The sequence below is a fragment of the Microcaecilia unicolor genome, chromosome 3 (assembly GCF_901765095.1).
Source record: "Microcaecilia unicolor chromosome 3, aMicUni1.1, whole genome shotgun sequence".
In the NCBI taxonomy this organism is placed as follows: domain Eukaryota; kingdom Metazoa; phylum Chordata; class Amphibia; order Gymnophiona; family Siphonopidae; genus Microcaecilia; species Microcaecilia unicolor.
In genome coordinates, this window is record NC_044033.1 from 431,185,632 (window position 1) to 431,200,719 (window position 15,088).

Sequence of the window (15,088 nt, forward strand, 5' to 3'; positions counted from 1 at the left end):
TCATTAGGCCTTCTCCCAAGCATATATAAATGTCAGTGCCCAAAATCTAGACACTATTTTACAAACTTGTGCTAGTATTTTCTAGACAGTAGTCCACCCTGCCTGCTCCACAGGTGCTACAGTGCCAGCAATACTTTTGCTATTGTAGACATGCCTTGAGATTCAAAAGACTGAGGAATATGGTTTTTAAAACATACAAAAGTCTCATACCTGAATGCCAGAGATGAAACAGAGTCTGTTGATAGGTCACTTCAGAAGGAGGAACACAAATAAGAAAATCAACTTTTTCGAAAGAACCTAAATCCAGATTTTGAGTGCTGGAATCAGCAATTGAGCAGACATGAGATAGAAGTTTCTGAGCCACAGCTAGCTGGGATGGGCGGATTTGATGCCATTCAACATTATAATCTGAACAGAGAGATACAAAGGTGCTTACTTAGATGCAACAACCTACTATTTTGTTTTCCATTACCTGATATAAAATGACCATATTAGTTGCTATCCCCCTAATTCTATAAATTTGGGGGATAGCAACTAATGCATGCAAATTTGGGTGAGTGCACAATTTAATTGAATGAGGTGTTAATTAGCACTAATAATTGGCTTAACAAACAAGTATTGGCATTAATTAGATTTAATTGGAATATACACACATAAATTTAAGGGTGGGACCTGCAGCTAAACTTTACACACGAGTTCAAAAGGGGGCATGGAAATGGGAAGGTGATGGGCGGAAAGGGGGAACTCCTAACATTTACATGCATTGTTTAGGCACGAACATTTGCACCACCTTTCAGTTGGTGAAAATGGCAACGCCTAAAGTTAACTGCGATTCCCAGGCATAAGCGCTATTCTATAAACCACAGCTAACTTTAAGCGCAGTTTATAGAATAGTGCTTTTTTCAGGTATTGATCAAGGGAATCTCTGTCTGAAACACTTGACTTCCTCATAGCAAAGAATACTGTATCATCATCATTGTCATCATTGCTGTTTAATTCATCACTTGCATCCTCATCTTTATCATTGTCATGATGTCCAATTACAAAGAAGGGTTTCACAAAGTTGGAATTATTATCTGTTAACCAGCCAGTGCCGAATATTAACATAGCCGGTTAAGTTTATAGCGGTCAAAAACCTGGATATTCAATGCTGGTCACTGCAAACAGCCCGGCATTGAATATCCAAGCTCAACATCGAAAATATGTGGTCCAAGAAGCAGTTGACAAAGTGTTTCTAAGTGAGAGTGACACCTATGATTTGGTGGTGTCTTTTCCAAAGGTTCATATTATTTTTTTCAGCCCCAAAGTACACAAGTCTCTAATCACCCCACTCGAGAGAACTATAGTTTAATTTCTTCATTTCAGTTATTAAAATTTAGAAACGCCTCATTGTCACACATTGAAGCAGTGTACAAATATAAATGCACGTTGCCTTATAAAATAAACAAAATATAAGAGCAAAAGATTCATTGAGAAACATTATCTGTTTTTTGTAGACTATTATATCAAACCTTTCATTTCTCAAAGTCATTCATATGTTGAAGGAGCATCTTATGTTCTAATCTCACATGATAAGTATTTTGCAATCAATTGATATCACTGAAGAGGGTAAAGAAAGGGTAGTTCTATAAAAGGGCACATACATTAAAGCACCTACAATGCGTCAACTTTGTGTCAGAAGATGGGCGTCCTTCTCTTTCGATTATGCCACTGATAGTCTGCTCTGGAACTGAACCTATATGTCTTTTCCCACAGTAAGTCCCTTTGGTCTCTAACAGAAATCACATCTCCTGTCTATTCTTTACACAAGTATTAAGAGCTTACTCATGCACATTGCAGCTCCATTGGTCTCTACTGTTGGTGGTTTATTTAATGAAGCAGCACTCAGTGACGATGATATGTGACCTTGATTTTCTTGATAATACTTGTCCAGCAAAATGTCAACATCAGCTTCTACCAAAATAAAATAGCAATTCATATTAGTTTCCAGCGACATACAACTATTGTTCACCTTGTAAAACATGGGAACATCAAGGAAAATGGAAAATTAAGAACCTGATATTATTCATTTGGACATTTTACATTCCAATGATAAATCTTGGAACAGGTCGCAAAGTAAATAATAAAATTGATCAACAAACCATACAAAAGGAACACCTCTATCCAGAGACTTCAATACATATGGCTCTCTAAGACCCCACCTCCAAACCTCTACATATCCTCAAAGGCTATTTACGTCTTGCATTTATTTGGAAAGCCTGCAAGATCTTTACAATCCCGGACTTTTCCCAGTAACCGGTTCCATAGATCTGGTCCCACACATGCGGTAAATTCAGGGGGGGTGTCCTGCATACCACACAAGGAAGACTGATCAGCATTGTGTTACCTGTAGTGGCAACATGTGAGTACCCATGCTATCGGTCATTGCATGTAATGCAGTGGAAGCTCACTCAGAAATTAATAAATGCATCCATCGCTGCAGTAGAGGCGCACCATCCTCCACATCCTAAATGAAGCCACTTAGCTATGCATGTGAATATTGCCGGCACCCACATAACCTGGGGCTCCTCCCCAGTGCTGCCCCCAGCGCCACCTCTGACCTGCCCACTTTTTGTTTGGGCAGTCTCAGGGGATATGCAACAGCACTGTCTGGTTAAGTGCAACTGAATATCCCCGGTTAGGCGGCGGGAAGCGATTTAAGTGGGCAAGAGAGGCTCCTGCCCTCTTAAATCGCTTTGAACATTGGCCTCAGTATGCATAACTATGGTGAAAAGTATCAAACCGGTGAATGTTAGTAAATAAACACTATTGATGGGAGAGTACCTATGATTACATACAAGATCTAGCTTTCATTCCTGGCTAGGCAGTAGGCTGTGTGAATGGCATAGATAAATTATGATGGTCTCTCCTTTACTACATTTACATATTGTTTAGCATTTCAGTATTCAGCATGAATATGTGATCAGTAGTGTTTAGCATAGCAGGTGGGGAGACTGGGGGGAAAAAGAGGCTAAAGGCAGAAGACAAAACTACAAGATGAATATGGGTTAGAAGAGCGGGATCTAGTTTACTATCATTGCTTAAGAAATTATATCCTCCGAAGGGCAAAAGAAGAATTGGAACTTGCAGCAACGAGACTGGAGCAGGCAATGGGAAAGGGGGGAGGGCGGGGTAGTATCACCCGGCTATACAGAGCACTCTTATACCTCTCAACGCCACAGGAATATTATATAAGGAGATGGGAGGAGACTCTACAGAATAGCCCTACGCCCAACTGGTGGACGGGTAGCTTTCGATACCTGCTCAAACCATCCATCGCTCAAACCACAATAGAGAGTGGATATAAAATCCTATACTGGTGGTATTATACACCTGATCGGCTGCATAAAATGTACCCACAGACCTTGGCGAATTGCTGGCGGGAATGTGGAGGGAGTGGAACTTTCATACATATATGGTGGGAGTGCCCCAAAATCCGGATTTACTGGACTCAGATACGTGAGCTGGTGAATAAGGTGGTGCAAGGGGTATACCCTCAGCAGGTGGAGGTGTGCTTGCTGCACTCCAGGCCCCCGGGAAGCCGGAAATATGGACACAGGTTGGCGATCCAATTTTTTGTGGCGGCAAAGATGGCGCTGGCGAGGGCCTGGAGGGCAGTGGCAGTGCCCACTGCTAAAGAGGTGTTAACCAGAGTTGACTACCTGCACTTGATGTCGAAGTTGACAGCCGTACGAAAAGGGTCAACTCCATATATACCAGAAGATTTGGCAACCATATGAAACTGTACGAAATGAGTTATAGTAAGACTGTTACATACAGGGGGGTAGGGGAAGAGTGGGGGATGGTTTCATAAGAGGCTGTTTAATATTGTATTTATATAACTACATGTTTAACTAACAGATGGAAGAGAAATGTAATGTTACATATATATGGGTGATAATGATGGTTGGTTTGTATTATTGTTATGTTAAAATTATAAATAAACTTGGAAAAAAAAAAAGGCAGAAGACAAGAAGCCTGTCAACTGCGGCAGAATCAATATGCAGTAGAAGTATTATGCTGCTAGAAGAGTGTCTCTGGTAGTGCAATCAGTTGACAACTGTACTGATTATTTACAGTTTAGAAAGCTGATTAAAGACCGGCCATTTGTACAGGAATAATGAAGAGTCGATACAGATGTGAGAGGGCGGATGTGCTACAGCTGAAAGGATATGGAGGGGTTGGCAAGGTGAGGTATAAGGAGATGAGACTACATATGTATTAATTAGAATTTGATTTGCATGAGATGTAAATCACCTCGAGTTCCAGGAAAGAGGCTATTAATATATCTATAATACATAAATAATTAAACTAGAGATGGTTGTGTTTTTAATGAATCAATTCATAAGTCATGGCCCAGTGGCTCAGCGGCTCAGTAAAAGTGCTGCCCAGTACTTGGAACAGAACTCCTTGTGCAGACCTGAGCATGGGTTGCTTGAGAGACAACACTTATATCCCTTGCACTGGAGTTCCAGTCATTGTGAAGTGGCAACGCACAGTGGCCGGATTCAGGGCCCATGATTACAGGTCTCTCTAAGAAGCTCTGGTAAATGATGTTGGTGGAATCCTGTTACTGCAATTACTGGGTTCAGTGAGTTCAGAAGTGAATATAAAATACGGGAAATATTTCTCAAGTAGTTGTGAATAAAGGATCATGGCACCAAATCTGAACCTTGGTTTAGATTCAGCTAGAAGCCCAAACTGTCCCCCTCTCCCCATTATTAAAAAAAAGGAATCAAACTTAAATTCTATTAAAATGATAGCAAAATTCTGGTTAATATTCAATGGGTAGAGTTTTCCATAGACAAGAGGAGAAATAAAGGAAAGCCTGAATTTGAAGACTGATGCTTGATTGTGACCCTGGCTATTGGTTCTTGCATCTGTCCCCGTCTCCTCCTCCATACCCCTCTACAGTGTTCCTGTGATGCACCAGACTCTGCGTTAACCTGCTGTGCTCCTGTACAATATTACAGCTGTACCAACTGTACCAGGTGGCTGGAGATTTTATTATTCATTCAGAATATTTTCATGTACATAAGCTGTACCTGGACATAGGCTGTTGAAAAAAGCTCCTAGAGTTTCCACTTTTCCAGTAATTAGTTCATAGTTAACTTCTTTCAGGTATTCTGCTGGTGAAAACATGTTTTCTGCCAGAACACGGGCTTGGTACTTTCCTTTAAAAAAATAATTAAATAAATCACAAAATATATTAAACTGAAAGTTAAAAAAATTAAGTTCCTCAGTAACATACAGTAGAAAGTTAAATAAATCAACCAATGAGAGAGTCTCCGTATACTTCTATCTGCTGTGAGTGGTACAATTTTTAACTAGAGCAATGTAGCTGGCTAAATACCTTCGAAAACTCTCTAAAAATTCCATGATAGGTTTCTAAAGCCCATTCTTGAGTACCCCTAGCTCATGACTGTCAAACATGTAGCCCATGGCCTGTTTCTAGCCCATCAATCTTCTTGTAGTCCAAAAGCAGACCTTCAGTCACTTAGTGGTATAAACCCTGTTGATGATGGTGTCATCAGTCACCTACTTTCATTGGTGGACAGTGATAGCTGCAGCTCTTTAAAGGAAACAGAATGTGAAGCAGACTCTGGGGCTTCAGTTTGCTGCTGCCTGTGTTTTCTTTTTATGGCCTTAGGTACAGCAGTTGAGAGAAGGGCAATGGCAAGCGTACTGCCAACAGCTCTTATGTGACCTGCTTTGGTTGCAGAGAAAATGGGACCCACAGGAAGTTGGACTGCTGCCACTTTACAAAAGCATTGTATCAGAGACTGGGGGGCACAGTGACCATAGTGGGAGAAATTACAGCTCTTCTCTTCCTCCTTCCTACCCCATCTTGGCTTGTTAGAAGGGGGGGGGGAGGATGAGGAAAGCAACAGTGTAACATCTTGGGAGTCCTGCTCCTCTGCTGACCAGGCCCATTGTGTTGTGCTTTTAACCATACAGCCTCAAGGTGTTCAAAACATGACCCAACAGGCCTGGATAGCAGAAGAGGAGCAACTTGAGAAGCTGTACAACCACTGTACTCCTCCTCCTTCTCCTCTTAACAAACAGATGGAAGAATGAGTGAGGAGACTGGATGAAGGAGATCAGTGAGAGTAAGGAGAAAATGGGCAAAAGTTACAGAATCAGAAAGGCTGTGCGTTGTGTGGATCACGGGGTAAAAGAGTGAATAAGGGAATATGGTGGAGAAAGGTAAAAGAGTGAAGGAATTGAAAGGGCTGTGGAGGAAAAGAGAGTGAGGGAAGGGGTATAGACAGAGGGGAGGACAGTGAGTGAGGGGAGATGGTGGGGTACAAGAAAATGAGAGAGAGGACATGGGGGCAAGAGTAATGGAATCTGAAATGCCTCAGGATAAGAAAGGGAATGCATGGCAAAAGTAAAGGGATTATAGGGGATGCAGCAGGGTGGAGAGAGTGATTGAGGAGATTGGAAATGAGCAGATTAGAGGGCTGTGGAGTACAAAGGGATACTGTTTCCAAGTTTAATAGGGATTTTCTATCCCACCCATCAATGAGTTTATCTGAGTGGCTTACAATCTAATTGAGGGGAGGAAGCAGATAAAACTGACAAAAACACAATAGAGAAGGGAAAGGGGGTAAGGACTCCAAAATTATATAGAATAGCAAAGGGACCACCACAAATGTGTGTATGGGGGGGGGGGGAGGGGAGGAGACTGTGTAATTCAGGCCGGCATCGAGTTTCTGAGAAAGTGAATGAGTCTGGTTAGGTATATGCATCAGTAAAGAGAAAGTCTTGAGATCAGTTTTAAATAGTGAAGAGAGGATTGTAATTTAAGGTCCAGCAGTAGCTTGTTCCAGTGTTCAGGGCCCTGAACCAAGATCATAAACAATTTATCTGAATGATGGTATGATTAGGCAGTGTTGCTGAGATGATCTGACTGATCTTGGTGAATAGAAGATCACCAGATTTCATGATTTTGAATACAAGGAGGAACGTTTTGTAGGTAATACAATGAGATTGCAGAAGCAATGAGCTGCTTTAGAAGTGGGGGCTACATGATCATGTTTTTCTGGCTCCTGCAGTTAGTATGATGGCTGTATTCTGTACCAACTGTAATCTTTGAAGATACTTTGCTCTTAATCTGTTGCAAAGTGCACTGCGATAATCTAGTGGGCTGATAATCAAGAAGTGAACCACGATGTTCAGCGTCGAGGGGTGTAGGAAGGATTTTATACAGCGAATTAGTCTAATCTTAAAGAAGGATCTCTTTAACACTGCAGAGACCTGAGGTGTGAATATGAGAGTGTTATCAAGAATTACTCCTAGGACTTTTGTAGTCCAATCTAGTGGGACAGGGGTGGAACAGAGAAGGATAAGTACTGTGGATGTTTTGTCTGTTGATCAGTGAATAGTAGGACCTTTCGATTTGTCAGGATTAGGACCAGCATGTTTTCTGTCAGCCAGTCAGTTATTTGTGACAATTTGTTGTTTTTAATGTGTATCTGATTAGCGTTAGAAGGGTCTAAGGTACATAATATCTGAATATCATCTGCATACACATATGCTGTAAAATCAAGGATTGTATGAGACTTAGAAGGGGTACAAGGAAGATGTTAAAAAGGGAAAGGGCCAGTATGTATCATTAAATTGGGCTGTGTATGAGAAGTTTAAGAGATAGGATGAAAACCATGCTAGAACAGTATCTGTAAGTCTGATTAAGTGTAGTCTGTTCAATAAGATAGGACGATTGACTAAGTTCAAAGCCGCGGTTAAATCTATGAAGGAGAAGAACTGATTTTAACTGATCAAGATGATAGTATATGTATGTAGTGATACCTAGTAAAGCTGTTTCAGTGCTGTGGTGTTGCATAAAGCCAGTTTGGCTTGGATGCAATGCATGTGCTTTGGTAAGGAAGGCCTGAAGTTGGGAGTGAACAATAGATTCTGCAATTTTTGCTACAAATGGGAGACTGGCAATGGGGCAGAAATTATTACAGTCTGTGGTTGGCCAGATAGGGTCTTTGAGTTTTGGTCTTATAATAGCTGCTTTGCAATTCTGTGAGACAAGTCCTTTTGAAAGGCTGGTAGCTATCATAGATAAAATAAAAGGGTTTAAATCATCTAAGAAGTGCTTTATCAGCCATGAAGGTATAGAGTAGTGAGGAGCATTGGTAAGCCTCAAGCTTTTAATGACAATGGAGAGATTTAGCAAGGAGATGGCATTGAAATTTGCAAAAGAACTAAAAGGCAAAGTGCCAGGGGAAGAGGGTGTCGGAGGTGTGCTTGCAAGGGGCAATGGAAGAGTGCTCCTTAGAGTAGCTATTTTTTTCTCAAAGTGAGTAGCAAGATCTTGGGCTCTGGGCATAGAATTGAAAGATTCTTTAGGAAGGTGTCAGGTGGTAAGAATTTTAAGTATTTTGTAAAGAATTTGGGCTCCTGGGTTGGTGGTGTAATAGGTTTCCTTAGTGAAGAGAAGGGCCAGTTTGTAGGAACAAGCAGTATCTTTGAACATAATAAAAGAGATGGTGGAGCGCTGGCATCTCCAGATAGGTTCTGCTTGTCTCAGTTGCTGTTTCATAGAATGGAGATCTGGTGTGTACCAGGGGTCTGTAGATTTACGGTATCTAGGAGAAGGGCATACCATGATGGGGGAAATGATATTGAGAAAGGCTTTGAAGGAATTGTTCCAAGTCCCAACCTTGTCCTCTGGGGAAAGGTTGCAGAAATTATCCGCAGTTAACTTGAATTTTCTATTAAAGAGTGAGATATAAGTTTACTGAGGCCCCTATGTTTAGAAGGTTCAAGGGTCTGCTTGCTGGGAACAATAAATGGTATGCAAGTAAAGGATATTAAGAGGTGATCAGTCCATGGCAAAGGGAGTGAGGACAAAATCTTTCAGGGTGTGAGATATGTTGGAAGATGAGAGAACTAAATCTAAAGTGCCTGTGTGTGGATCAAGCTATGTACAGTGTGAGATTAAGATCAGAAATAAGTGAAGTAAATCCTGAACAAAGAGGGAAGCATCATTGTCCAGATGAATCTTAAATCACCTACTATGATTGGTTGAGGTGAGTTGATGCAGTGGTCAGTTGCTAGGGCTTGGAGAATTTGGAAAGAATGTAATGAGGGAGGGGTGGGTGATATATGAGAAGGAAGTCAGAGGGTGGTGAGGTGCAGAGTCTGATCTGTAGATATTCAGCTGGTGGCTGAGAGTATGGCTGGAGCTATATATGTTGTAGATGTGATCACAATTACCCCTATTAGAAGTGTAATTTAGGTAGCCAGGGGGAGAGGCTTGGTTGATATAAGCGGAATCAGCATCAGAAAGCAACGTTTCAGTAAGACAGAGGATGTCGAATTTGTTTTGTTGAATCAGGTCGTACAACAGGTGAGATTTACCCTTAACTGATCATGAGTTAAGGAGACCAATAGTGAGATTACAAAGAGATGTGAGAGCGGGCCTTACAGAGGGAGAGTATGGAAATATGCACAGGCATCTTACCTGAAGCTGTGTAGGTAGGGAACATGGTAATCAGCGACCCCACATAACTGGTATGGGCTGTGCAAGATACATCCTATAGATCAGAATGCAGATGATAAAAGCATTGAGAACAATAGCATGTGAGAGGGTGCGCCTTCAGGGTGCGCACAAAGAAGCACAACCTGCTCCTTGTGCACTCACCTCGCAGCATGCGCTGCTAGTAGGTTTACAGATAAGCACCCATACCAATGACATCACTTCCAGGAGTGGGTGGGATCAGTGGCAGAGAACCACCATGTTCATCCCTCCCTCTCCCAATCCCGAATCTCCTCCCATGATCCAGGATCTCTTTATCCTCCTCTCATTCTCTTTCCTTCTCCTCCCTCTGCTTTCTCCATCCTCTGTGCCTCCATTTCCCCTTCATCCCCTATCCCTCTATCTCTCCACCTTGAGATCCCTTCTCTATTTCTCTCCTCTGAGATTCCCCCATCCCTCAGATCCATTTACACTATCTCTAGTCCTCTCATTAAGATGCCATTCCCCCTTCAAAACAAAGACAAAATGAATTAAGTGGAGAGTGGACATACGTTAGAAAATGAAATAAAACTGAACATAATTTAAGCAGAGGAAATACAGTAGACCATGAAGGAGAAACCATACAGTCTCAGAGATGATTGAGATGAAAAGGCTTTGATCACACAACTTTAAAAACTAAGAATAAACATGGCCATGTTTCAGCAGAGCCTGCATCAGGACTATAAAAACTAAAAATAATAAAATATACAACAAAATCAGTCATAAGACAAATCAAACTTATATACAATACAATATAATAGCTTATATACTGCAAAAAAACAGACAAATGGTTCACTGCGGTTTACAATAAGACAAGAACCAAGTAAATCCTGGAAAGTACATTAATTAGGCACAGTTGAAACTTAAGAACACATTGAATGAAAAACTACTCACCAAAATATTGTTTAAACATACAGGTTATCAACTGTTTTCTAAAACTCATATAATCAGGATTCAATCTAAGCGCCAAAGGCGGAGAATTCTAAATTCTCACCTCTGATACAGTATGGGAGCAAACAGGAATAAAACCACTTGTATTTTATATTCATTGCAGCTGGAAAATGTAGAATCATTTGATTTCTAGTATATTGTATCTTTGGAAAAGAAGGTAAATAAGCTAATGGCAGTAAATAAGAGGGAGCCAAACCATGAACAATTCTATAAACCAGAGAACTGAATTTGAACAACACATGAGCTTCAAATGTGGGTGGGGTGGTTCCCATTTTTGCACATTACAGATAAGTCTATTTGCTCAGGACATCCAATGCAGATCATAATAATACAGGCTAGTGTTATTGCTTTAAGAACAAAGACATTTTCTAATATTTTCTAAGGTTTTTTTTAATTAAACTTTGACTTACATAAAAAGGAATGTCTACTAGTAAGCTATTAGATAGTACAACAAAAAACAAAATTTATGTGAAAACAGAAGAAAATGTTTTTCAAAATAAAATCAACATACAGAATGTTCTGTGAATTTCATACTAGAAAATTAAATAGAGCCAGTGCATAAAATATGTGATGTGGAGGGGCATTTCTGATATGACGTCTAAATCCGACTTTGGACGTTTTGCTAGGAACTCCCAGATCCCACCCTTAACATGCCCCTGACACACCCCCTTGTGATTTGAACACACTTCTGACAGACTTCATAGGAAAACATCTAAAAACTGGTTTTGAAAACACCAATTTGGACGTTTTTGTGAGAAAAACACAAAATACAGATTTATGCCACTTTTTGGATGTTTTTCTCTTTTGAAAATGAGCTCCAGTGTCATTCAGGGTCTTTCATATACTAAATTATATTTCATAGCACACTTGAGGGCCCTTTACTAAGCTGTGGTAAGCAGTAACACGTGCTTACTGCAGGTTTCTTTTCAGAACTTGATATACCACAAGTGATCCCTGAGGCGACTATGCTTACAATTTCTATTACAGGTGCTTTGCACTGTCCCTAATGGGCTCACAAAGCGAATGCTACATACCTGTAGAAGGTATTCTCCGAGGACAGCAGGCTGATTGTTTCTCACTGATGGGTGACGTCCTCGGCAGCACCTCCAATCGGAATCTTCTAGCAAAGTCCTTTGCTAGCTCTCGCGCGCCCACGCGCACCGCGCATGCGCGGCCGTCTTCCCGCCCGAAACCGGCTCGAGCCGGCCAGTCCAGTATGTAGCAAGACAATACAGTTCAAGGGAAGACACAACTCCAAAGGGGAGGCGGGCGGGTTTTGTGAGAACAATCAGCCTGCTGTCCTCGGAGAATACCTTCTACAGGTATGTAGCATTCCCTTTCTCCGAGGACAAGCAGGCTGCTTGTTCTCACTGATGGGGTATCCCTAGCCCCCAGGCTCACTCAAAACAACACCCATGGTCAATTGGACCTCGCAACGGCGAGGACATAACTGAGATTGACCTAAAAAATTTACCAACTAACTGAGAGTGCAGCCTGGAACAGAACAAACAGGGCCCTCGGGGGGTGGAGTTGGATCCTAAAGCCCCAAAACAGGTTCTGAAGAACTGACTGCCCGAACCGACTGTCGCGTCGGGTATCCTGCTGCAGGCAGTAATGAGATGTGAATGTGTGGACAGATGACCACGTCGCAGCTTTGCAAATTTCTTCAATGGAGGCTGACTTCAAGTGGGCTACCGACGCAGCCATGGCTCTAACATTATGAGCCGTGACATGACCCTCAAGAGCCAGCCCCGCCTGGGCGTAAGTGAAGGAAATGCAATCTGCTAGCCAATTGGATATGGTGCGTTTCCCTACAGCCACTCCCCTCCTATTGGGATCAAAAGAAACAAACAATTGGGCGGACTGTCTGTGGGGCGTGTGTCCGCTCCAGGTAGAAGGGCCAATGCTCTTTTGCAGTCCAATGTGTGCAGCTGACGTTCAGCAGGGCAGGAATGAGGACGGGGGAAAGAATGTTGGCAAGGACAATTGACTGGTTCAGATGGAACTCCGACACGACCTTTGGCAAGAACTTAGGGTGAGTGCGGAGGACTACTCTGTTATGATGAAATTTGTGTTGTAAGGGGCCTGGGCTACCAGGGCCTGAAGCTCACTGACTCTACGAGCTGAAGTACTGCCACCAAGAAAATGACCTTCCAGGTCAAGTACTTCAGATGGCAGGGAATTCAGTGGTCTCAAAAGGAGGTTTCATCAGCTGGGTGAGAACGACATTGAGATCCATGACACTGTAGGAGGTTTGACGGGGGGCTTTGACAAAAGCAAACCTCTCATGAAGCGAACAACTAAAGGCTGTCCTGAGATCGGCTTACCTTCCACATGTAATGGTATGCACTGATTGCGCTAAGGTGAACTCTTACGAGTTGGTCTTGAGACCAGACTCAGACAAGTGGCAGAAGGTATTCAAGCAGGGTCTGTGTAGGACAAGAGCGAGGAGCTAGGGCCTTGCTGTCACACCAGACGGCAACCTCCTCCACAGAAAGAAGTAACTCCTCTTAGTGGAATCTTTCCTGGAAGCAAGCAAGACGCGGGAGACACCTCTGACAGACCCAAAGAGGGCAAAGTCTACGCTCTCAACATCCAGGCCGTGAGAGCCAGGGACCGGAGGCTGGGATGCAGAAGAGCCCCTTCGTCCTGCGTGATGAGGGTCGGAAAAACACTCCAATCTCCACGGTTCTTCGGAGGATAACTCCAGAAGAAGAGGGAACCAGATCTGACGCGGCCAAAAAGGAGCAATCAGAATCATGGTGCCTCGGTCTTGCTTGAGTTTCAACAAAGTCTTCCCCACCAGAGGAATGGGAGGATAAGCATACAGCAGGCCCTCCCCCCAATCCAGGAGGAAGGCATCCGATGCCAGTCTGCCGGGGGCCTAAACCCTGGAACAGAACTGAGGGACTTTGTGGTTCACTCGAGATGCGAAGAGATCCACCAAGGGGGTGCCCCACGCTTGGAAGATCTGACGCACCACTCTGGAGTTGAGCGACCACTCGTGAGGTTGCATAATCCGGCTCAGTCTGTCGGCCAGACTGTTGTTTATGCCTGCCAGATATGTGGCTTGGAGCACCATGCCTTGACGGCGAGCCCAGAGCCACATGCTGACGGCTTCCTGACACAGGGGGCGGGATCCGGTGCCCCCCTGCTTGTTGACATAGTACATGGCAACCTGGTTGTCTGTCTGAATTTGGATAATTTGGTGGGACAGCCGATCTCTGAAAGCCTTCAGAGCGTTCCAGATCGCTCGCAACTCCAGGAGATTGATCTGTAGACCGCGTTCCTGGAGGGACCAGCTTCCTTGGGTGTGAAGCCCATCGACATGAGCTCCCCATCCCAGGAGAGACGCATCCGTTGTCAGCACTTTTTGTGGCTGAGGAATTTGGAAAGGACGTCCCAGAGTCAAATTGGACCAGATTTGTCCACCAATAGAGGGATTCGAGAAAACTCGTGGACAGGTGGATCACGTCTTCTAGACCCCCAGCAGCCTGATACCACTGAGAGGCTAGGGTCCATTGAGCAGATCTCATGTGAAGGCGGGCCATGGGAGTCACATGAACTGTGGAGGCCATGTGGCCCAGCAATCTCAACATCTGCCGAGCTGTGATCTGCTGGGACGCTCGCACCCGCGAGACGAGGGACAACAAGTTGTTGGCCCTCGCCTCTGGGAGATAGGCGCGAGCCGTCCGAGAATCCAGCAGAGCTCCTATGAATTCGAGCTTCTGCACTGGGAGAAGATGGGACTTTGGATAATTATCACAAACCCCAGTAGCTCCAGGAGGCGAATAGTCATCTGCATGGACTGCAGGGCTCCTGCCTCGGATGTGTTCTTCACCAGCCAATCGTCGAGATATGGGAACACATGCACCCCCGCCTGCGAAGTGCCGCTGCTACTACAGCTAAGCACTTTGTGAACACCCTGGGCGCAGAGGCGAGCCCAAAGGGTAGCACACAGTACTGGAAGTGGCGTGTGCCCAACTGAAATCGCAGATACTGTCTGTGAGCTGGCAGTATCGGATGTGTGTGTAGGCATCCTTTAAGTCCAGAGAGCATAGCCAATCGTTTGCTGAATCATGGGGAGAAGGGTGCCCAGGGAAAGCATCCTGAACTTTTCTTTTACGAGATATTTGTTCAGGGCCCTTAGGTCTAGGATGGGACGCATCCCCCCTGTTTTCTTTTCCACAAGGAAGTACCTGGAATAGAATCCCAGCCCTTCTTGCCCGGATGGCACGGGCTCGACCGCATTGGCGCTGAGAAGGGCGGAGAGTTCCTCTGCAAGTACCTGCTTGTGCTGGAAGCTGTAAGACTGAGCTCCCGGTGGACAATTTGGAGGTTTGGAGGCCAAATTGAGGGTGTATCCTTGCCGGACTATTTGGAGAACCCACTGATCGGAGGTTATGAGAGGCCACCTTTGGTGAAAAGCTTTCAACCTCCCTCCGACTGGCAGGTCGCCCGACACTGACACTTGGATGTCGGCTATGCTCTGCTGGAGCCAGTCAAAAGCTCGCCCCTTGCTTTTGCTGGGGAGCCGCGGGGCCTTGCTGAGGCGCACGCTGCTGA

General features: G+C 43.9%; 1 protein-coding gene across 1 annotated transcript in view; it reads right to left on the reverse strand.

Moving 5' to 3' along the window:
• The window catches only part of GREB1 (growth regulating estrogen receptor binding 1), a 209,532-nt gene that overhangs the window by 94,739 nt on the left and 99,705 nt on the right, over positions 1-15,088 (reverse strand). The window contains 3 exon segments of the mRNA XM_030195152.1: positions 211-408; positions 1,825-1,953; positions 5,085-5,213. Coding sequence (XP_030051012.1) covers positions 211-408; positions 1,825-1,953; positions 5,085-5,213 — 456 coding nt within the window.